At 36.9% G+C, this 25,361-nt stretch overlaps 1 protein-coding gene across 1 annotated transcript in view; it reads right to left on the bottom strand.

Moving 5' to 3' along the window:
* The window catches only part of CRB1 (crumbs cell polarity complex component 1), a 132,229-nt gene that overhangs the window by 100,497 nt on the left and 6,371 nt on the right, over positions 1-25,361 (bottom strand). The window contains exons 2-4 of the mRNA XM_042976687.1: positions 22,921-23,116; positions 19,687-19,826; positions 12,235-12,417 (exon numbers count right to left, since the gene is read on the bottom strand). Coding sequence (XP_042832621.1) covers positions 12,235-12,417; positions 19,687-19,826; positions 22,921-23,102 — 505 coding nt within the window. The 5' untranslated portion in view covers positions 23,103-23,116. The remainder of the gene's footprint in view (positions 1-12,234; positions 12,418-19,686; positions 19,827-22,920; positions 23,117-25,361) is intronic.

Raw genomic sequence — 25,361 nt, 5'->3', positions numbered from 1 at the left:
TGTCTTTCAGTGAAGGGGGCCACATTCCATGGAGCATTTCCTCTGCCTTCTATTTTTCTAGAAAATTGAGTACATTGGACCTCTGAGAGTCTCTTTCAATCTCTCTTTTTTTAAATATGAAATTTATTGTCAAATTGGTTTCCATACAACACCCAGTGCTCCTCCCAACAGGTGCCCTCCTCAATGCCCATCACCCACCCCACCTCCCTCCCACCCCTCATCAACCCTCAGTTTGTTGTCAGCTTTTAAGAGTCTCCTATGGTTTGGCTCTCTCCCTAACTTTTTTTTCCCTCTCATTCCCCCATGGTCTTCTGTTAAGTTTCTTAGTTTCCACATAAGAGTGAAAACATATGGTATCTGTCTTTCTCTGTATGACTTATTTCACTTAGCATAACACTCTCTAGTTCCATCCACGTTGCTACAAAAGGCCATATTTCATTCTTTCTCATTGCCAAGTAGTACTCCATTGTGTATATAAACCACAATTTCTTTAACCATTCATCACTTGATGGACATTTAGGCTCTTTCCATAATTTGACTATTGTTGAAAGTGCTGCTATAAACATTGGGGTACAAGTGCCCCTATCCATCAGCACTCCTGTATCCCTTGGGTAAATTCCTAGCAGTGCTATTGCTGGGTCATAGGGTATGCAAACTGGTGCAGCCACTCTGGAAAACAGTGTGGAGGTTCCTCAAAAAATTAAAAATAGATCTATCCTATGAGAGTCTCTCTCTTAAGCACATGCATGACTAACATTGATATTTTGCCACTATAGACATATTTTAAGGTTATATTGTTGCTGTTCCAGTGTGATCAGCTGACTCTTATTTTCAGTTTTCCAGGCTATCTACAACCAGACAAGAGTGTGTTGTTTTTCTCATAAAGGCCAACCAACAATTGGCAGATATCCAAGAAATTCAACAGCTATTCCATATCTGCTTATCATTCATTCTCTGGTAAGACTTCTGGCACCACTGAGATGTGAGGCAGACTTTTGGAAAATCAAGCCCAGAAGATTTTTTACTATATCTCCTTTACCTCTTCCTGGTCCACATACTTTATTGAGGCAGGCCACAAAACATAGCCATCACCAGAAAAGAATTATCTCGTGTAGGCCACCTCCTAGGCAATGATCAGAATGAAAAGGGTGAAAGGTCATATAGATTACTTTGAAAATTCATGATTCTGCCCCTACCATTAATAACCAGGCCACCTTGGTTTGTATATACTCTGAGTGGCAGCTCACCTAAAGGGGAGACTAAGGAATTGAGACTTTGATTCAGCTACCTGGATTCTTTTATTGAACTAACATGGTCCTAGATCATAAAGAGAATGTCCACTTGGTTGAAAATACTGGCCACCAATTTTTACAGTGGCCCACTTGGACCAATTTGAAAAATATAATGTACCACTGCAAATTTTTTAAATGACCTTTTCTTTTTTTTTTTTATTTTTTTTTATTTTTTTTTTTAACGTTTATTTATTTTTGAGACAGAGAGAGACACAGCATGAACGGGGGAGGGGCAGAGAGAGAGGGAGACACAGAATCGGAAGCAAGCTCCAGGCTCTGAGCCAACAGCCCAGAGCCCGACACGGGGCTCGAACTCGCAGACCGCGAGATCGTGACCTGAGCTGAAGTCGGACGCTTAACCGACTGAGCCACCCAGGCGCCCCTAAATGACCTTTTCATATTTATACTTGACTCCTTTCACTGAAAGGTACTGGTTCAAGCAGATATTTGGAGAAAAGGTAATGATATAGCTAGAGGATGGAACACATCAGTTACATAGCCATGGAAGGGAGAACAACAATCAGAACTTGAGGGCAGGACACTTTAGACTCTAGGTGGTTCAGGGGAAGGTGGAAATTTATACTCTCCTTGTCCCTTAGACCCAGCATTGCCGACTGGAAAACAATAACATGGTCTAACTGAATCCAGCAGCATCTGTAGTTGACAATTTATTTCACTACTGGATTTGTCTACATGCTATAAAAACTCTGTAGTCCTGGAGATCCTAAACTACTCTGCCATGCCTGACACCACCGATGGCATTCCTAAACCTGTCCCCTTCTCAACCTTGGATGTGTACAAACAGATGGACACGTATAATATTGTATCAATCCTAATAATGCAAATTTATATGCTCCTCCTGATGCCCAAGCAGCTTTGAGTTGTCATACATAGTAACCAAGGCTGCAACTACTCAGTGACACTGCCCAATGTACCACATTAACCAAACCAACATAACCACGATCTAAATCAAGTTTAGCAACAATTTCCAAACTGGAGTGAAGTGTGTTCCTCTGTATTATATATTTGTATGTGAAAGAATGCCTTTCCTTTGAGGGTGAGGGTTACTCATCTATTACCCCAGCGGTTATTAGTAATGACGTCAAAGAATTGCCAGGTGGGTCTAAACACCCTTGCATAAGTCACAGACTGGCTTTAGACTATATCTTGGCTATCTGAAATAATGGCTTCCCTGGGATTTACTCCATTTGCTGAGTTCAGGACCTTGGGGAGTAGAACTCAAGTCAATATTACATGCTAACCTTATCCTATTGCTTAGAGTCTCGTTGACAGTATCCTTTTTAAAAAACAAATTTTTTTAATGTTTTATTTATTTTTGAGACAGAGAGAGAGACAGAGCATGAGCAGGGGAGGGGCAGAGAGAGAGGGAGGCACAGAATCAGAAACAGGCTCCAGGCTCTGAGCTGTCAGCACAGAGCCTAACGCGGGGCTCGAACTCACGAACTGTGAGATCATGACCTGAGCCGAAGTCGGATGCTCAACCGACTGAGCCATCCAGGCGCCCGGACAGTATCTGTTGTATAAGGCAAATAAAACAGATTTGGTCCCAATCTCTGACAGTCAGATTAATCAGGGTGGCTAATAGAGTGGCATATTCATATGAAAAATCAAGTTTAGCCAAGAACACGCATGGCAATGGGATGGTTTGCTGGAAGAAGCAATCCATCATGCGCTTGTGTATCCTAGCAGGCTCTTGCTAAGAATGCCAAGAATGCATGGGCCTGACTGCATGGCCCCAGGTCATTCCTTGGGGTTGGTTTGACTGCAAGTTAATGTGAAGGATGAAGTAATGTCTCGCTCTCAAAGAGTAGGCTCCATACTGCTTTCTATAAAAACAGTGGATTCCCCATCTCAGTGTTCTTCAGTTGTGCCTCTGTCATACTCATCTGGTCCATATATATATAGTGTCAACTCTGTGGGACTTGTGTGCAAGAGCAATTGAGGTAAATCTGATGCTCATGCTGTTTGTTGTGTGGGCCTTTTTTTTGTGACTCAAAAGTCTTATGTCTTCTGCCAGCATCCATGAAGCATTCACATACTAAGTTACGAGCTTGTAATTAGGATGAAATCAAATCTCAGATCCAACAATAGGTTTAGTAGAGAGAAGATCAGGTAGTTCTTCTTTGACTGAAATCAGAAATCTGAAAATCAACTTAGAGTAACAAAGAAGGCAGTATTGGAAGTTTGAAGGAAAAGAAAGTATAAAAGGTCATCTTGGGAAGTGGAACTCCCAAAGGATTGTTTTCTAGTGCTAAGGGCCTCCTTGAGATGTGGGTCATAAATTTAAAGTGATACTCATCAGTGCAGTGGGTGACTTGTGAGATTTTCTCCAGCCACATTCAAATTGCTTGTAGATGTGGAGAAGGTAGAGTGTTAGGTCTAATCATAAGTGTACTTTTGCCAGGTAAGTGCAATGGAGAGAGACAGGGTCAGGGTTGCTGACAGCATATGCAAGGGAATAATTATAGGATTAGACTATGAAATCCAAGCTGGGATAAGGAATGAGGTAATTAGGAAAGAAAAGAAATATTAGAACAATTGACTAGGAACAATGAAAAAAGTCTTGGAGTTAAGAGAACTGGAAAAAAATAGAGGTTATGGTTAGAGAATAGAATGATTGAAAGTGAGGGTTTTTTGGTTTTTGTTTGTTTTTTAGTGAGGTTACTGGTGATGAAAAAACTGTGATCATAGGGTAAGTAGAAGTTGTGGGGTGGCAGTCATGGTGTTTAGAAATAAGTAGGCCAATGGGACATAATGGGTGCATGGACTTTCTGCATGGGTGTTGAAGCCTCTGAGAATGATAAAAGTACCATACTAAGATCTTCAGTGATAGAGGGGAAGGCACCAGGAGGAAGTAAGAAGGTTGCAGTGAGGACAGGAAGTAGGTGGCATCCTCCAAAGACGCAGGCTTTAAAATAAGTTGAGCGTTTGAATGAAGAGAGAGGAACGACTGCCTAGAAGTAACAATGAAATGACAGGGACATGTAGCTTATTTTCAGGACCAGTTAACTGGGATTTGGGAGAACAGAAAACTGCCTCCATGTGAGAGGGCTGCAGAAGAAATAATATCCTGAGAAGATAGCTGGATTTCAGCTAAAGCAAGTAGGTGAAAGAAATGTTTGGACAAGAGCTTAAGGTTATTGGTAACTGAGCTTAATAATAACGCTTGGGACCTTTAGCACATAGTGGGCAGTCCAGAAAAGGGTGGGAAATTGGGTGAAATTAGGCAATGCACAGAGCATTTTGGCATAAGAGACCAAGGCTCAGTGGACCTGGCATGAAGGGACTTGGGTGCTGGGGCATCTAGAGGGGACTGAGTTATGCTCACCTGTAGGTCATGGTGAGATTACTTCTAAGAGACTTTAGAGGAAGTTATAGTCAATTATGATTATATACTTTTCAGGAATTCTTATGTAACGTCTAGGAGGAGGTGAATAGGATCACTGCAGAAGTAGGAGTGGTTTTTACCAAGAGCAGGTATAATAATCTCCTTTGGGTAAAAAGAGATCCGACTCTTCTGTAAGAGATTTGGTTGATCTAAGGTTTTGAATACTTTCCCTAGGACTGGGACCTGAGCTGCTCAGGGCTCAAGTAAAATTCCAGGTGAATGTAATTTGAAGATGGTTGGGGAGAAGGAAGCAGGGGTGGGGGAGAAAGGTCTTTCTTAAGTGTCTTCTGCGTTACTGTCAGAAGGCAGACTCTAAACAACTACAGCAGTGAACTTCGGTATAAGGGTTGTAACCATTGATTAGGTCAGGTGAAGGTCACTAATATTGTTCTTCCCAATGATTACCATGCTCAAAGAAACTTTTGGGGATCTTGGGCAGCTAGAAAATGACATGTGGTGTCAATATGGCCACCCTCACAGGAAGCAAACATGCAGTTGATGACGTCATATGAGGGTTTGCATATGATGGTCCACTGCAAGCACATATCCTAGCATCTTCGCCCTCTTCTCTGAACATTTTGTTCAATTTCTTGCACTAACAAACACCTTTATATGATTAGAACATGTTACTGCCCTTACAGCTTTTTTAAATGGTGGTAGCCCATACCTCTCACAGGAAAATAGGATTTCAACATGAAAATGTACCATTCAGGTCCTTGAAGTTGCAAGGACAGCACCTATAACCTATAACAATGTGAATTATTGAGAATTGAATTACGAATTTCCTAGTGAAGAATTTATAATGGTGTTATTCCTTTGTTTTAGAAAATTAATCTTTTTCTGATACATGGCCAGAATATTTGATTTGGAGAGTTGGCATCTGTCTACTGATTATTCATTTGAGAGCTCTTCCTTAGGTCATTTGACTTCAAGTCAACAAAATGATGCTTACCTGTAAAGTAGCCAAGACCCTTGATGGCATGGTTATCTATCTATGTCATTAGGGTACCACAGATATGCCCATTCTCTGTATTTGTTCTAAGTTTGGTTTACCAAATCATAGCCGTTACATTTTCCTACTAGCTATAATATCTTAGTAGAGCGCGGGTAGTAAGTACCAAAACATGATTTTCAAAATTAATCTATGTACAAGGAGGTGGCACACTTTTCCTAATTATTGTAGTTACCATAGCAAAACCAAAAGTAGTTCAAGCAAAAATGTGCTCATACACAATACAAACAGTTTTGTGTATAGAGGTTAATATGCATAACAAAGGCAGAGGAAGTGAATTAGATGAATCTATTGGAAATATTAATACACATTTTATTAAGTAAGTAAAAACTGAAGCAACACTTGATCTTTTAGAATAATAGTCTTATATGTGTATCAAATATATTTAAGTTATTTAGGACCTGAACTCTCAAAATTAAAATTGTAAGTAAGAAAAACAATGAATCTCTCAGAACAACTATAAGCCTAAAACATAAAGTCAGCAAATGAACAAATCCTATTGAAAAATCTCTCTTTAGACAGGAGATATCAACTGTCCCATATACCTCAATACTTCATGAATATGTGACACTTTCAATGCTACATGTTTGGCTCTATATGCCAATTTCAGTTGGATTTAGGTAAAGTGACAGGTTTTAATTTTTAAGGAAAAGTGAATGCTTCATTTTTAGTAACATTGTGCTTGAAGCAGATGAACCTGAGAATTGAGAGCTCCTGTAGACAGTCACTTTGCCAGGTGGCTCTCATCGGGGTGTTTATTGTTAAAAACCCCGCTATTTCTGCCTGAGGTTTGAAGCCAGGACTTCACAAGATCCCCTGCTGCACTCCTCAATTCTTTCCACGCAGAGAGCAGATGGGTGAAGCAGAATAAATCCCAGCCTCAGAGGCAATAATGTAGCATTCCAGAGACCAGTGATGGTGTTGCTTTTAGTTGGAGTAAATGCTAATTGGAGTTGGGAGTGAAATTTAGAATGGAAAATTGGACTTGCTTTATGAGACAGTTGGGAAACTTGTTAAGGGTATTATCACTACCATATTTTGATAAACAGAAACAAAATGTTAACATTACAAACTTTAGTCAATTGTTTCCAATTTAGCTTGGTTGGTTAGAACAGGATGCTTCAAGGATAAGCACACAGGTCGTGGGATCCTGTCTTAATCTTTAAACTAACATGGTCCTTTGTATTAAAAAATGCTAACGTACCAAGTCATTTGGATTCTTGTAACTTCTAATAAATTCTATGTCACAAAAATAGCATAAATAGGTCATCTCTTCTGATCTGTCTGTATCTTTTTATGGTTTCGCTGAGGCAGTTATGCCACTGCCTTGTATTTTTGTGCATCTTTTTCATCATGGTTTTTCCGCTTTTGGGGGGAAGAGATCATGTATTTTCATTATTATATCCCTAGAACTGAGTCCATTGCCCCAAACTGGAAAGCTAAAACATAATAGAAAGAAGCAGCCAACATTCCTTCCAGTAACGGTCAAGGATGGTCATACAAAATAAAGTTAATTTACTGATTTTGGAATGGACTGAACAGTGTTATGCAACGACAGGCTTTCTTTGATTATAGGTTTATTTAACTTACCACTAAAATTATGTGACTATGTGGGTTTAAATAAACGCATCGACCTGTAAATCAAGTGTTTATGCACCATTATTATTTCAATTTGAGTGCTGCAGCTATGGGGACAAAACAGTCATGACAGTATGTGAAGACATTTTGCCAAGGAAATTTTATTTAATGATTTTGGGGAATTAGAGGATAGTAACCACTATTGCAACCAGACCCATGAGTTTCCAAGTCATTAAAATACCTAAATGGATCTTCATATTTTTCTCAATTATAACATTGAATGAGACTTTTGGTCTCTCTGGGCCATGATAACTTGCTGTACTTGGAATTCCCAGAGAAGCCACAGATAAAAGCTAGTCTTCCTTCAGAGGGGCTTGATCTTGTCACCAGAATTCTCTGCCTCCTTGTTTTCACTATTTCTCACTTTCCATAACCGCAAGCTCTCTTTATTTCTATCTCCCTGCATATTGTCTTCTGGGGCTCTGAGTTAACTTCTACTCTAGTATATTTCACTTTTTAATTATAAAAAAGTTAGAAAATTACATTGCATATGCAACCATAACCATTTTCAACACAGAAGGTAACTCTATACATAGTGAAGAGTAACAAACACATCCTTAATTATAATAAAAAAGAATAGTTTGTAGCTATATTTAACAACGCCAGTGGTTTCTTTGAATGGTGATCTGTCACTAAATGTATTATATAAAGAGTTGCATTTCTTACCATGATAGAAAAAAATGTTTTAATCTAATAAGTGATAGAACTGTAAACTTTTACAGCTGTATAAAAAATAAATTTGTGTCATTTATATCCTTAGCAGAGGCCAGTGGGAGCCCTGTGGCACCACATGAACAAAATAGACCAAAATAATAACAATGTAACAGCTCTGAAATTTAACTTATCATTGGACCCATAGCCCACCAAAGTAGGTCAGAACTATTTTCCAAAACTAAGCAGATCACTGCCTGCTAATTTTTTTTTTTTTTAATTCTGATAGGACTCAGAATCTCCTAACGTAACATCCAAAATGTCAAGGATTCAACTGAAAATCATCCATCATTCCAAGAACCAGAAAAACCACTAACTGAATGAGAAAAGAAAATAAACTGGCATCAACACTGAGTTGCATCAGATGTTGAAATTATTTGACAAGGATTTTAAATAAATCATCACAAAATGATTTAATAAGCAATTAAAAATTCTCTTGAAATAAAGACTGCCTAAATTTGGCAAAAGATATAAATCTACAGATTTGAAAAGCTGAATGAAACCCAAATAGAACAAACTCAAATAAACTGACACCAACACATCATAAATAAAATTCTGAAAGCTAAAGACAAAGTTGAAGGTATTATCACTACCATGTATTTTCTCTTCAAGCATCCAGAGAAATGATGCATTACCTATATGGCAACACCAATTTCAGTGACACCAGATTTCTGATTTTAAACCATGGTGTGTAGAATGAAATGGTGTATATTTTTTCAAATGCTGAAAGAAAAGAACTGTCAATTCTCTTCACGAGTTTTCTAAATTATATGTAGTGATTAAAACAAGAACTATAATACCATCTGATCTTCAAGACAATGATATTCTGAAATGGGAAAGATAAAGAAATCTAAATGGAAATAAAGTCCCTCTATTTCAGTCAAAGTGTTAATGTTAATACCAATAGGCTGTAATACCCAGAACCACCACCATGAAACTACACAAAACAATATACCCAAAAGTGCTATAAATAAATCAAGATGAAATCCTGAAAAACGGTCAAGTAACCCACAGGAAGGCAAGGAAAGAAAAACAAGGGAATCCAGAAGAAAACAAAATAAGAAAATGAGATACTTCAACATGAACATATCAATGATTACTTACACTAATTAAAAAGGCAGAAATTGACAAGATAAATTTTTTAAAGAGCTGACCCTACAATATGTGTTTAATATACTGTTTATAAGAAATTCATTTCAAAATCAATTACAAGTATAGGTTGAAAGTAAAAGGATGGAAAAAGATATACCATGCAAACATGAATTTTTTAAAAGGCAGGAGCAGTAAATTTCATATAAAAAAAAAAAAAGAAAATCTGAAAGAACTGACAAAAAAAAAAATTCCTAGAACTAACAAGCCCATATAGCAAAGTTGCAGGGGATAAGGTTAATATACAAAAGTTGATTGCTTTCCTGTATAACAGCAATGAACAAGTGGAATTCAAAATTAACAACACATTTACATTAGCACCTCAAAAATGGAATACTTAGGTATAAATCTAACAAAATATGTACCAAATCTATATGAGGAAAATGACAAATCTCTGGTACAGGATATCAAAAAAGAAATAAATAAGTGGAGAAATGTCCCATGTTCATGGATACGAAGATTAAATATTTTCAAGATTATTAGTTCACCCCAACTTGATGCAATCCCAACCAAAATTCCAGCATATAACCTCATAAATATGAACAAACTGATTCTAAAGTTTATGTGAATGGGCAAAGGACCCAGAATACAACACACAATACTGAAAGAGAAAAAAATTGGAGAACTGACGTTACCCAAGTTCAAGACTTCCAGACAGTAATCACATGTGGTATTGGCAAAATATACACAAATAAATAAATAGAACAGAACAGATAGCCTGCAAATAAACGTATGTAAATACAGTCGATTGATCACATACAAAGAGCAAAGCAATAGTCTTTTCAGTGCATGGAGGAACAAAAGATAGTCTTTTCAATACGTGGCAGGGGAACAACTGGACATTTACATACGGAAAAGTGAATTTAGATAAAAACCTTACACCCTTCACAAATATTAACTCAAAATGGACTGCAAACCTAAATCTAAAATGCAAAACTATAAAATGTCTGGAAGATAACATGGGAGAAAACCTAGATACCCTTAGGTAAGTTGATGACTTTCTAGATACAATACTAAAGACATGATCCATGAAAGAAATAACTGATAAACTGAATCTTATTAAAATTTAAAACTTCTGCTTTAGGAAAGGCATTATCAAGAGAATGAGAAGACAAAGTGGATAATTCCTCACGAAATCTCTCTTCAAGTACACAAAAAAACTAGGTTTTTTCAGTCTGTGCTGTAGTTAAATGTGGTCATATGACTAAATCTGACCAATGAAATATGAATAGAAGAGATAGCCACTACATTTGGTATTGGTCCATAAAAACCTAGATGCCATGCTCCATTTTCTTTCCTCCTGCAGTGGCTTGCTGCAGAAGAGCATGAGAAACTTGGAAACCATTTTTGAAGATGGAAAAAAAGAGAGAAGAGCTTGTGACCCTGAATCACCATTTAGAGGACAACTAACTGATCATGAGAACCCATTTTTGGAATTTACATCCGTGAAAAATAACTGATTTCATTAAGCCATAGAGATTCGGGACAGCCACGACTTCTTTATTCATATAGTCATTCTTGGCAGCTTGTCAAAAATTGAGGCCAACACACTTTTCCAGAACATTCAAGTGCCTCTCCTGTTTGGATCTGCAGACTCATTGGTCAATTATGTCCTTTTGTCTAATGAGGCAATATTTACAATGGCCTCTAACTTCGATATAATTTCCTCTTTATAGCCCTAAATGTAACATTTAAAAAATTTATAACTCCCCTAACCTGTTTCAAGAAGAATTTAAAATAGCTGACAAAAATACACATACTATACCAAGATCAAATATTTTTTTAAAAAATAAGAAAAAAAAAGGCATCTATAAGAAATAGGAAACTTAAATAATCCCAGGTAAGGTAAGTACATAAATATATTCCAGAAAAAAACTGTATGCTTATAGAACTCACATTAGCTGATAAGATTTCTAGCAGACTGTATGATCGGCAAATACGATGCATTCCACAATTTATTTCATGCTTTTTATCATTTATCAAGATTTTTTTGCATGCTTTTTACTAAGGGAAAAATCATGCAAGCTAGAAGTTGTTCAGGAAAAATATTACTTCTCCTGACATTGACACTGGGGACATTTTTCTCCTATGTGTTCTCATAGAGGGGACAGTGATTAAGGAAATGCCTTCTATAGCAAACTTACAACAAACAGTGCCATGAATCAAAGATCATTAAACTTCGCAACTGAAACTCTAAAAGGGAACAGTAAGTGAAAATAATAAGTGAAAATTTTCCCTTGTTTTCTTATTCCTTATTTACTTTTTTCAGAAATCTTCAATAACAACCTAAATGTTTTCCTCAGGTATCAATTACTCTATTGAAAAAGGAGTAAGATGGAAAAGTTAGATTGTAATTAGTTTTCTCAGTGGTGTCTATACAGTAGTAGGTCAGCCGCTACTCATTACCAAATGTGGGGACTGCCTCCAAACTTCTGAAAATGTTCAGAACACGGAAGCAGACACAAACACAAGTGCTCATTGGGAAACACACACGCAAACCTCCTCTGGGTTTCAGCGTAAGAATGTTCCGCATAAGAGAAAGATAAAATCGTTTACGTTTGACATACATGAACAATGTTAGCTATAAAGTAGGGGAGGAATATTCCTTGAGACTAGATCATTGTTCTCAGTGTAAATATAAATAAGTGCATTAACCTTTTACAGGCAAATATGAATAACACAAAAAGTTAGCATCATTATAAAATTTAGTAACATAAAAATTTCAACATTATCTGTTTATAAAGTAAAGGATTTGAGTCAGGCTCCGATTCTCAGTATAATGCATAAAAAATATTTCCCCTTTATACACCTCTTTTATCCTTATTTTTAACATTTTCCTCATGATTTGAAGAATTATGATTTATGAAATACGCTGTTTTTCATGCCCACAAGGGGGACCCTTTGCACCATAGCAGCAGAGTTTCTACAGCACGGATCTTACTGCTATTACACCATTTGGTTAAATGCATGATCTGCCATAAAGTGCTAAAAAGTCAAGGCATCTCCCCTCCCCTTGCCCTCACCTGTGAGTCCAGGGGGACAGATACAAACATAACCTGAGGCTTCAGGGTAGCTGAATGAAGAAGGCAGCTGAGCAATGTGTCCGTATTGTTTCTCTGAGGACAGCTCCACACACGCCCCACCAGAGTGGCAGGGGTTACTGTTGCATTCATTGATGTGAGTCTCACACTGGGCACCTGTGTATCCTGCAGGATAAAAGTTCAGAGAAGCTGCTAAGTCAAAGATCCTCAACCGTAGAGTTTAATGCCTGAAAGGAGGCCGATCACTGTGCTGCCACCAATTCACAAGACGATGTGCTGCCCTCAAGGAGCTAGCAAGAAGAAAATGGTAAAGGAAGGCTTCTTTTTTTTTTTTTTTTTAATTTTGCAAGTCCAATTTTTAAAATTTTATTTATGTATTTTTTAACATAATTTATTGTCAAGTTTGCTAACATACAGTATATACAGCGTACTCTTGGCTTCAGGAGTAGATTCCCATGGTTCATCACTTACACCAACACCCCATGCTCATCCCACCAAGTGTCCTCCTTAATGCCCATCACTCATGTTTCCTGCTCCCAGCCCCCCACCCCCATCAACCCTCAATTTGTTCTCTGTGTTTAAGAGTCTCTTATGGTTTGTCTCCCTCTCTGTTTGAACTATTTTTTTTCCTTCTTTTCCCCTACGATCTTGTTAAGTTTCTCAAATTCCATATATGAATGAAAACATGATATCTGTCTTTCTCTTATTTCACTTAGCATAATACCCACCAGTTCCATCCACGTTATTGCAAATGGCAACATTTCATTCTTTTTCATCACCAAGTAGTATTCCATTTTGTGTGTGTGTGTGTGTGTGTGTGTGTGTGTGTGTGTGTATACCACATCTTCTTTATTCATCAGTTGATGGACATTTGGGCTCTTTCCATAATTTAGCTATTGTTGATAGCACTGTTATAAACATTGGGGGTGCATGTGCCTCTATGAATCAGCGCTCCTGTATCCCTTGGATAAATTCCTAGTAGTGTTATTGCTGGGCCACAGGGTAGTTCTATTTCCATTTTTTGAGGAACCTCCACACTGTTTTCCAGAGTGGCTGCACAAGTCTGCATTCCCACCAACAGTGCAAGAGGGTTCCCATTTATCCACATCCTTGCCAACATCTGTTGTTTCCTGAGTTGTTAATTTTAGCCCCTCTGACTGGTGTGAGGTGGTATCTCAATGCGGTTTTGATTTGTATTTCTCTGATAATGAACAACGTTGAACATCTTGTCATGTGTCTGTTAGCCATCTGGATGTCTTCTTGGGAAAAGTGGTTATTCATACCTTCTGACTGTTTCTCCACTGGATTATTTGTTTTTAGGGTGTTGAGTTTGTTAAGTTCTTTATAGAGTTTGGATACTAACCTTTTACCCGATATGTCATTTGCAAATATCTTTTCCCATTCCGTGGTTGTCTTTTAGTTTTGTTGATTGTTTCCTTTGCTCTGTAGAAGCTTTTTATCTTGATGAGGTTCCAATAGTTCATTTTTGCTTTTATTTCCCTTGCCTTTGGAGATGTGTACAGTAAGAAGTTGCTGTGGCTGAGGTCAAAGAGGTTGGTTAAGGCCTCTTTGAAAATAGCAGTAGCAAAGGAATCACTTGTATAATAGTGATGAATATTTTTTAAAAGACTTGATTAATAAGGCTTGAAATAAAAATAGGACTTCAGGATAACCCTGATTCCCCAATTATCTTAAAGACTCCAATTCCTCAAATACTGAATTTTTCGCAAGAAAAAAATATGTAAGAAAATAGCCAAAAAGTCAGCAGTATGCACATAGCCAACCCTAAATTCTTTTCTTAAAACTCAAAGTACAGGTAAATGATTACTTCTGCACACTAAGACAGAATAAAAAATTATTTTCTATTTGAATGGATTTAGCTGACTCATTTTATTACAGACAAGAATAAAAACAATAGAACATTAATTATTTAGTACTTTATAAAAATATTATATGTAATATATATATATTAAGTATTATATATAAAAGACAGTTCATGCCAGAACTCTTTCTTTGGTTTTACATACATGTGCACCTGTTTAAAAAAACTACATATATTCACATACATAAATATACATATACATATACATATACATATACATATACATATACATATACATATACATATAAATATAAATATAATTTGTGCGTGTGTGTTGACATAAGTGCAATTCCACTATATACCTGCTTCTGGAGCTTACTTTTTTCACTCCTTTGAACAATCTATCCATGTTAGTAATATATATCTAACATAATTTTTAACTATTGCCAAGTATTCTGTAACATCAAAGTACCATAATTTAAACATGCACTTAGTGGACTGATACATGTTTTGCTAGTACAAACAATGTCGCAGTGGATACTATCATTATATATTCATGCTTGAGCAAATATCTGAGTATAACACTGGGGTCTATGCCTAGAGGTGGAATTTCTGGGTTATAGGTCATATACATTTATTTTAATAGATACTGATAAAAACCTGGAGTAGTTTTACCATCTATGTACTTACTAGCACTGGATGACTGTGCATATAGCTCCAAGTCCTTGCCAACATTTGCTATTACCAAATAAAATTTTTTAACAGTTGGTTAGATAAAAAAATAATACTTCATTGCTATTTGGGTTTACATTTTCCCCAGTTACTACTGAATTTAACTTTTCTGCAAATTTAAAAAAAAATCATTTCATGACTTTTTCTTGTTTTTCCCATTAGACTGTCTTTCCTATTGATTTATAAGATTATTTATATAGCACTATACATATATAAGCTGATATACGAAGTTCTTAAAGGAACATAATTTGATCTATAATACAAGTGACTTCACAGTCAACTAAAGATCTTTGTAATGTCACTTAACTCCTCTGAGAAATATGTTTTTAAATTTACAATCCAAAATTATAAAACTTATAAGTCTGATCATGGTATTTCTTTATTTTAAAATCATCCACTGGCTTCTGCTTTCACACAAAATAAAATTCAAAATCCCTAACCTAAAATGCCTTTTATTATCTGGCCTCCATCCCATCTCTAAATTCCTTCCCTAGAATGTCTTCTCCCCCAGGGCCTTTATGACACAGTTCCCTCTACTAGAATATCCTCCTCCAAGACCATGGTTGGCTAATGCTTAGTTTTGAGACTTAATCTTGTATGACTTTTCTCAGAATGACTTTTCCTCATGAACAGACCTAAGTATGATCCCTTCGTTTTCTCATATCACCCAGTTATTTCTTTCATTGCTCATATAATAATTTTTATTATTTTTTGTTATTTTTATGTAATTTATGTATTTCCCTCAATAGACTTTAAGCTCCACAAAAGCAGGGACTGCTTTTTATTTATTGACCCTTCCAATACTGAGCAATGCATAAATAGTTGACTTGCAATCAACGACTGAATGAGAGTCAAATAGCAATAACTATTTAAATTATAATTCTAGTTTTGCATGTAAATTAGAGAATTGACTATTAATAAGTAAATAATGAAAACATGATATAATTGCTCATTTTGTAATTTTAATAAAAAACCTGAATGGGTTCATATGTCAAATCATAACCACAACATAAATTCTGTTGCTCAACAGTATAATACATATGTCACATATGACCCTTGGGGTCTGTCTCAGTCATCTGAAGAAGACACTTAGATGAAAAAGGAAACTAAAAGCACATGTCAGATCACAATCCTTTGTGGTGACCTCCCCCCAAGAACCCTATGTCTCTTAAACCTGAATATCTACTTTTTTACAAGTTTTTGTAAACTGGTATTTGTTGTGCTACAGTGAACTTATTGAAGAACGTTCCAACTATTTTCAATTTTCTTCTCGGAGTAAGTCTCAAGACTCATGTGCAGGCCAGGTTAGGAAGTAATTTAAAGCCTTCATAAATCCTTTTTTGCTTTCTGACTCATATATTATCCTATTCCTACAGTGAACATTAGGAAGGTTCTGATTTACGGTCTTCCCAGCCCTGTCCCCACCACTGGGGCCCTGTGGGAATTCTGTCTGCTGCTCCCTTTAACTATGTATATAAATAGATTGCTTCAGCCAAGGCTATATTCAATAGTTTTCACAAGTTTCTCCATAAACTTTGTATGAAGAAACAATATGATATTGAGTCAAGTCCCCAGGGTTCTTATGTTTTTCTTTTTTTAAACAAATCCGATCTTACCTGGGTAACATGAAAACTTTTAAGATAAGCATTTAAAATGAATGACACTTCTTGTAATTAATTACTTTTGACATGAGGACCCCAGGCAATTACAGTGGTGGGTTCTTGCCATTGCCTTCAGTTGTGGTGGTCTTGTGTCTTAGATACAGGGTGGCTTGTAGCATCAAATCTTCTCTTTATATGTGACAGTAAGAATAGGGTATAAGGAAATTCTGCATTTTCTATCTGGGCAAAATCACCATTGTTCCACTCACCCAAGAAAGAAACTCAGAAGCAGACCTGCCCTAAGTCTGTGCCCCTTTCTTAATTTCCACATCATGTCTCTCTTGACATGAAGTTGTAGTTCTGGCAAATAGCCTTATCTCTTGTTTAAAATAGTGCACAACATTTTTTAAGCTAGACTCTCTGCCTTTCATTTTATTTCTCTCAATCATCTTCCACTAAAGTTCCAAAGAGTTCTTTTTAAATCAACAGGTCAGGTTATGGTATCTCTCTGCCCCACAGTGTGCAGGGCAGACAAACAGTATGTGATCTGGCTTGAGCCCTGTCTTGCCCCCCAGCCCCAGCTCTCTACCACCAGCCAGCCCTATGTAGTGCAGCATTTTGGAAAAATCATTTAAAGTTCTACAATTGGATATGCTCCTTTCCATGTGTGCCTGCAGCCCTTTCTTCCTTCTGTCCTCCTTTTCCTTCTTCTCTTCTTTCCCTAGACAAATAATGGGCTGCTATGTGCTAGCCATGGGGGTCTAGAACACTCAGTCTCCTAATTTTGGTACCTAGTTAACACTTACTGAGTGCTTACTATGGTCTAGGCTGAGCTAGGAACTTTATATATATTACTGGATTTATCTCTAAAGCAACTCTGTGAAGTGGATGTTATTATCATCTTTGCTTTGCAGATGGGGAAACTGAAGCTCAGAGAAGTAAAGTTTCTTGTCCAATATCACACAGCCAGTGAGTACATTTCTGGAATATGCTTAGTGATCTTTCAAATTTTCTAAAATGCTGCCTATTGGGTCAGGCCATCTCTGTACCTCTCCCTTTATTCCCTGTTATAGAATTTATTATAGCTTTTTATTGTACCAAAAATCATACTATACACATTTTTTCACACTGTCTCCCAACTAGAATTTAAATTCCTTGGAAGAAGGGACCATGTCTTTTTGATTCCAGACCCCTGATATATATAAATTATACTGAACTCCATGTGGTTTAAATGATTGAATCCATGAATGAGTGGAACACATATTGATTTGTCTTTTTTAAGGTAGGTCTTCTTAACTGCCTGACTTCATTACAAACCCTCTAGAGAACAGAAAATATTCTCAAATGTAATTCCTACCTCCTGTTGTAGAACCTGGTACGTAATAATAGTTGCTTTTTTTTTTTCTGAGTACCTAATATATTCCAGGCTCTACTTTCATAATTTTATTCTTCTTAATACTACAAGTCATTTTTCATCCCTCATTTACAGATGAGGAGCTGAAGAATGAAGAGGTGACCAACTAGGTCACTCAGTTAAGAAGTGATGGATCTGTTCTATTCCCAAACTGTCCACTCTACCTCTGCTTCCAGATAGAGATCCTTTACAGGGCGTTGTGTGAATGTTGAGTGCTGATTGATGACAAGAATGTGAAAAGCACATTTTGGAATATTTTCAGTATGTAAATCAAGCCAAGGACCAAAGGATAACAAAACATGCCCCGTTCATTACCTGCAAGTGGGCAGACAACCTACAAAGATTTCCGAGCCACAGAATTCCAAACTTCCTTTTACACTTTCACGTTTACTTGTTTGTTTTACCTACGAAATACATTTAGCCAAAGCATATTAAATGTCCCTTAGGTAGTGAGATGCCTTTCGATAGGAAGCTACTAACAACTTGACCCCAGTCTCCATGCTTCCTCCCCAACCACAGGATTACTTTTTCCTTAGACAGTAAAATGAAAGGCAGAAGGGGATAGATGATTAGTAAGCTTGTAACAACAAGATTTTACATAATCATATGTTTATCATTATTTTCCAGTGGATCAAGAAGACATGAAATGCTCTCTTATTTCTATCAGTGAAATCCCAGTGAGAATTAGGTTAAAAATATGTTAAGCAGTTTTTTTTTGATAAAACTAACAGCAATATTTACAGGTGACTTGCTGGCTCAAGTGTTATATAATGTTTTCTACTGATTCTGGTACTACCTCTACATTCTAGCCTAATTACCCTTTATGTGTAATTTTCAGTTATGGCTTATGTATATTAAACTAATAATCTCAATTATATTATAAATGCTGAGGAGAATACACCTATTTCTGGAACAATCATTCTATACCCTCTATGGGACCATTGTAATTATGTTGACTATGAAATATAATACAGTCGCCTAGGGTTTTAATATTGTTTCATGGGTTTCAATATATTCTAGGTATCAGTGAAAATATCTTGGAAGAAAAGGAAGCATCTTCAAGTGAATTTTTCTCCATGAAGACCATGCTAAAATTGATTCTTCTATTCATTTTTTTCCTCTCTGTTTCCTCTAGATGGTTCTTTTTTTTTTTTTTTTTTTTCAACGTTTTTAATTTATTTTTGGTACAGAGAGAGACAGAGCATGAACGGGGGAGGGGCAGAGAGAGAGGGAGACACAGAATCGGAAACAGGCTCCAGGCTCTGAGCCATCAGCCCAGAGCCTGACGCGGGGCTCGAACTCACGGACCGCGAGATCGTGACCTGGCTGAAGTCGGACGCTTAACCGACTGCGCCACCCAGGCGCCCCTAGATGGTTCTAACGATTAGGCGCATGGTAACCTACTTTAGACAATGCATAGTGTAGCAGTAGGTATGTGTGAGCAATGAAGAATTCAGTTGAACAATGATAACTAGTGGGGCGCCTGGGTGGCTCACTCGGTTAAGTGTCCGACTTCAGCTCAGGTCATGATCTCGTGGTCCGTGGGTTTGAGCCCCACATTGGGCTCTGTGCTGACAGCTCAGAGCTTGGAGCCTGCTTCAGATTCTGGAGGCTGCTTCAGATTCTGTGTCTCCCTCTCTCTCTCTCTCTCTCTCTGCCCCTCCCCTGTTCACACTCTCTTTCTCTCTCTCAAAAATAAATAAACAATAAAAAAATAACTTAATAAAAAACAGAATCTAGAAGAAAGAGTTGGTTTTAAACCTTTAACAGTAAGATTTTTTAGTTTACATTTGCCATAAGTGGTTTGTTTCTACTCTAAGCAAAAAAAAAAAAAAAAAGTTGGTGGAAGATATTTTGTCACTTACCAGGCCAGCAGTGACAAGTGTAATTGTCATCACTGTCCTCACATGTAGCATTATTGTGACAGGGTTTTGACCAACATAGAGGCGTCAGGGTCTCACAATGTGTCCCTGTGAATCCACTATCCATGCAGTTACAGCTATAGCTGGAGAGTAAAATGAAATTTTCACATCAACTCTTGGTCATATTGAGATCAAGTACCTTTATCCTGTCTCTTCCCCTGTCCATCAGTCTGAGACCCCGGGCATGGCTTTAACACTTGTCTCAAAAACTCTGGGGAATTATCTCTACAAACCTGAACACGTTATGTATTTCCATACTGGTACCTGATTATCTTTTGAAATTTATGATTATCTTTAAAAATTTCATGCAAAATTATTTGGAAACCATGATTATTTACTTCAGTTTCCTCATCCATAAATTGAAGACAATAGTACCTATGTCACAGGGTTATTGTGATAATTGAATGTGCATAGAAAGAATAGACATGGTATCTGAAACATCAGAAAACACTGAATAAATTATTACTAAGTAGTACTAAATAAAGTTGTTAATATTTGTGAAGGCAGTAGAGAATGATTTATACCACTGTGGTGCTCTTTTATATTTACAGCCCATTAATAAGGTCCCTTATGAAAAATGAAACAATAAATTATTTAAAAAAACAGGAAAAGCCCTCATTATATAAATTGTGACTTATGTTCTCTTATTTTTAGATTACAGGAATATTTTAGTCTTGCTATTTCTATCCATTCATTGGTTGAGTGAGATTATCTGAGAGACTCAAAACACAAATCTGATGGGGATACTTGTCGACTTTATCAAGAGGAGCTTTTAATTTATATGGGATCTCCTCAAGGATTTAGTATTATAAAAACACGGGGTTGCACACTCGGCTTTGATGAAATGAAGGTCTAGGGGAAAGAACACCTATGAACTCATAAAGACTTAGAGTTCTGTTCGCTATGGCTTGTGTGAATGTTTACCACCAAACACAGATAAGAAGATTTCACTAAGGAAACTGAAATATTAGCAAATGTAATAAGTCACTATAATTTGTATATGTATTGCTAGTGAGAAATCCTCTTACTAATTAAAATACTTACTAAAAATCTACTATATATAAGACATTAGAGACAAGAGCCCTGTACTAGAGGCTGGCTAGTGGGCCCCAATTCCTGGAAACTCTATTTGCATATCCCTTTGGTCTACAAGAAACTTGTTTGTTTTTTGTTTCTTTGGTGTATGGTTTCTGACCTTCCCATAAACCTCATAGAAAATGTGTTCATTTTTGTTGTGGGAAACTAAAGTCAGGTTGTATTTGTTGACCTTGTACTCATCTTCCCAAAATTTAGGTACTAAGAGAGAGAAGGGTAAAACAGAAAAATTATCCACGGCACATTACACAAAGAATTGAAAGGTGGCAAGGTTCAGTAGCCTTGTTTTGTTTGCATCTCCATAGGAAGCAAAAGCTTTGTGTATTTTCTGTCCTGATGTTTTCTGGAGGCAGTAAAGTATGGATGGGGGGACCTCCTGCTCTTCCTCTGCAGTACATGTGTGGAAACTTCCATTCTGGTCAGTCTACATGTTGGTCAGTAATCTGCCTTGAGGAATATAGATTCTTGTCACTGGAGAATGATTTGGGTAAAACTGAAAGTCACAGTCAAGACGTGAAATGTGATTAAAAGTTATACTTTAGAGTTTACAAAAGAAACATACAACTACATTGTTCTATTTAAAATCACATTATTTTGTTGGATATATTTGAAGTACATGTGCCTTTTACTCCTCCCGTTTCGAGTCTGATTCTCTTTGAAACTTAGATTTGGGATAAATTGGATCTTACTTATTAAATAAAGAAGAATTGGATTCCAGTCTTTCTTCTACAAAAAATTAACTGTGTGAGCTTATGGAGTCACCTAACTTCTCTGAACTTTGGACATCTAATGTAATGTGAGAATATGAATGCTCAGCTTGCCTTCCACTGAGCTGCTGAAGGATCCAACAAAACATTAAGTACTAATGTTCAAATTGCCATGCATTTGGTAATTCGGTATTCGTGGTTTAAATAGGTATCAGAAAGTTCTTTTTAAACTATTTTCTATAGGGGCACCTGAGTGACTCAGTCGGTTAAGATTCTGACTTTGGCTCAGGTCATGATCTCACGGTTTCTAAGTTCAAGCCCCGCATCAGACTCTGTGCTGACAGCTCAGAGCCTAGAGCCTGCTTCAGATTCTGTGTCTCCCTCTCTTTCTGCCCCTCCCCACTAGCTGTCTCTGTCTCTGTCTCTGTCTCTCTCTCCCTCTCCTTCAAAAATAAACATTTAAAAAAAATAAAATATTTTATATATAATCAATTACCATCACCTACATTTATTATATATATTGTATTAAGGTTTATTTATTTATTATTTTAAATAATAAAAAGCCAATGATAGAATCGGCTGAAAAGCCAATGATAGAATCGACTTCGGAGCAGATTCACATAGCTACTTCTCGCCATTCTACTCTCTCAAAAGTATTCACCCAAGTCTCCAAATACCTGGACATTCAAGATATAATCAATTTAATATCACTGCCTTTTCCAACACTGTTTATATACAATTTCTAAAGGACTTATTTTTCATCACTTGATTTATATGCTTGTAATTATGTAAATACCACCTTATATTCACATATAGAATAATCTATAGCTTTGTTTTTGCACTTTCCCTATCTATAACAAGTTTAGTGGAATTGAAAAGTCGGCATTTTTTTTGTAATATAAACAGTCCTAGATGATGACCAGAGTGACTTGGAAAATTCTCACTCTTGGGACAAATGACCTGTAAAGGATGAATTTTTGAGTAAAATCTGAATGTTACAACTTTTTGTCATTTAAAGTGCAAAGCAGGGATTCCTGGATGGCTCAGTTGGTTCTGACTTCGGCCCAGGCCACCATCTCACAGTTCATGGGTTTGAGCCCCCTATCGGGCCCTGTGCTGACAGCTCAGAGCCTGGAGGCTGCTTCAGATTCTGTGTCTCCCTCTCTCTCTGCCCCTCCCCTGCTCACGTTCTGTCTCTTTCTCTCTCTCAAAAATAAACATTAAAAAATAAAAATAAAAAAATAAAGTGGAAAGCAGTGTGAACATCTTCAGCTGAGGACACGAGCTCTCTAAAATCCCCAGAGAGGTACAGTAGTGGTTGGTTGGTCAGTGAGTTCTCTCTAAACCAATCGCCCAAACACAGGAGAAAACGTACCTATTGTGTCCATCTATGCACAGCCCTCCATGGAGACACGGCTGACTGGCACATTCATCAGTACTGAGTTCGCAGTGATCACCAAGGAATCCAGTGGGACAGTCACAGAAATAAGCCCCCAGAGCATCATGACAGGTTGCACCATTTAGGCAGGGCTGGGACCAACATTCATCAACTTCCATTTCACAGTTCACACCTTTTAAGAAAGTCAGCACAGAAAAAAGGAAAAGTTTTAGCACAGCGTTAATATTTTAGCTCTTTGCCAGTGCTTTATTTACCAAGGCTTTTTGTCAAACGTTATATTACCCAAAATAATTTTCCTCTTTAATTGTAATTGATATTAACTTTCTGGCATGCTTGTGGGAAGTTGCACAATGCAGAGCAGCTGTTACTTACAAAGAACTATTGGATACAACAGCTTGTGGCTTTTTAATCTGTTGAAACAAGTCATTTTTAGAATAAAGTTATTGTTAACTGTACTTTTGTTGGAAGCTTTATAGGGACTGGTCAATTTTCTTCATTATTTTTAAGCAGTTAGTTAGGCATCGTAAGGGGAGTGGGTGCAAGCTCAGACTCCAAAGCCAAGTGACCCAGTTTGGAATCCTGGCACAGCCACTTACTGGCTGTGTGATCTTTGGCAATTCCTTAATCTTTCCGTATCTCAGTCTCCGCACCTGAAAAATGGGACCACTACTTGTAATTACCTCATAGGATTATTATTACAATTACAATGTGTTCTGAAATGCTTATGATAGTAGGTGGTACTAAATGTTGCTAGAGGAAAAAAAAACAATACTTGGTCCTTCTATATTTATTGTACAAACATGATGTGCAATTATTTCCTTAAGTGCTCCTTCTGCATAAACATATTTTAAATTTAAAATTTCCATAGTGTTGTAAAATACTACTTTTAAATAGGAAATCAGTTTGTGACATAATATAATTAGTATAAGCTACTTCATTCTGGGGCACCTGGTTGGCTCAGTCAGTTAAGCGTCCGACCTCAGCTCAGGTAGTGATCTCACAGTTGGTGAGTTCGAGTCCCGCATCGGGCTTTGTGCTGATAGCTCAGAGCCCAGAGCCTGCTTCAGATTCTGTGTCTCCCTCTCTCTCTGCCCTTCGCCTGCTCGCACTCTGTCTCTATCTCAAAAATAATAAACAAACATTAAAAAAAAATTTTTAAAGAAGCTACTTAATTTTAAGGTAATTTACATGAAAAATCTCTATTTATTCTCCCCAAAATTGTAAATGAATATTTACTATGCAAAATATGTTTAAGACTTACAAAAGTAGTCACATGGAGATAACAAACCACCTTACTGGCTCTATCAAAATAATATTTGATATACCATAATCAAATTTGCATACATGTTTTAAAAGACACAAAAGGGCAAATATCTATATTTACCTATCTTTATTTCTATTCCTACAACCCAGGATAATAGATTATGTATTAAAATGATATTGAGGGATTTTCAAATGACTCAGAAGTTGCTAGTAGTCTGAGAATGTGCCCTCTTTCCTGACAGAAAAAGCAGTAGCATATCCTAACACTGCTGACCGTTTACAACAGTGACTAGGTTCTATAAATACCTAAGCTGAAAGGGATCCCAGCATATTAAATTTGATTGTTTTTTGAGAAGAAAAAAACTTAAAAATTAAATTTTATATTGATAAAAATATAAAGCTGTGGAACAGTATTTGTTGCTAGGTAAAAGGCTTGCCATTTGAGGCCAGGCTATTTCTTACCCAATCTGGGATTGAGATCAATCATAACTATTTTACTTGGCATAACTAAGGTCAAGGGAACGAACACTGAACTGGCCAGTGGAACACGTGTATTTTCATTCTCATTCTCTCTCTGAAATGGCTTTTCAGCAATGTTTTAGTATCTTCATTTCTGCCATGTAAAATAATACAATAACAACTATCTCTGTTTTCCAAGAACGTAAGACAAAAATAATAAATTTGTTAAAATATTTTTTCTTACAATTATTTTTTAGACATATATAGCAACTAAAATGATAATGGGTTAGTCCTCAGTAACTACAAGGCACAAAATTACCTCCCCTGAAATGACAACGATCAATCATAACCTTTTTAAAAAAATTTTTTTTAAATTTATTTTTGAAAGAGAGACAGTGTGAGCAGGGGAGGAGCAGAGACAGAGGGAGACAAAGAATCTGAAACAGGCTCCAGGCTCCAAGCTGTCCACACAGAATCAATCATAACTTTAAGCAAAGTGAACTATGCCCACCCAGGAATGTTTGGTCGATGTGGATTTCCATAGTGCTCTGTGAGCAGAGGGCAACTGCTACTTACTCGATACCTGCCATATGCGGTGTCAAGGCAAGGTGATTTTACATACATTCTTGTGCTTCATTCGAACTCCTTTAAGGTACATTGACTTGTCTGTGTCCCATGGCTCTTCAATGACTGTG

Source organism: Panthera tigris, chromosome F3 (assembly GCF_018350195.1).
Source record: "Panthera tigris isolate Pti1 chromosome F3, P.tigris_Pti1_mat1.1, whole genome shotgun sequence".
NCBI lineage: Eukaryota > Metazoa > Chordata > Mammalia > Carnivora > Felidae > Panthera > Panthera tigris.
Note: the sequence above shows the minus strand (reverse complement) of the source record. Positions and strands in the feature narration are given on the sequence as shown.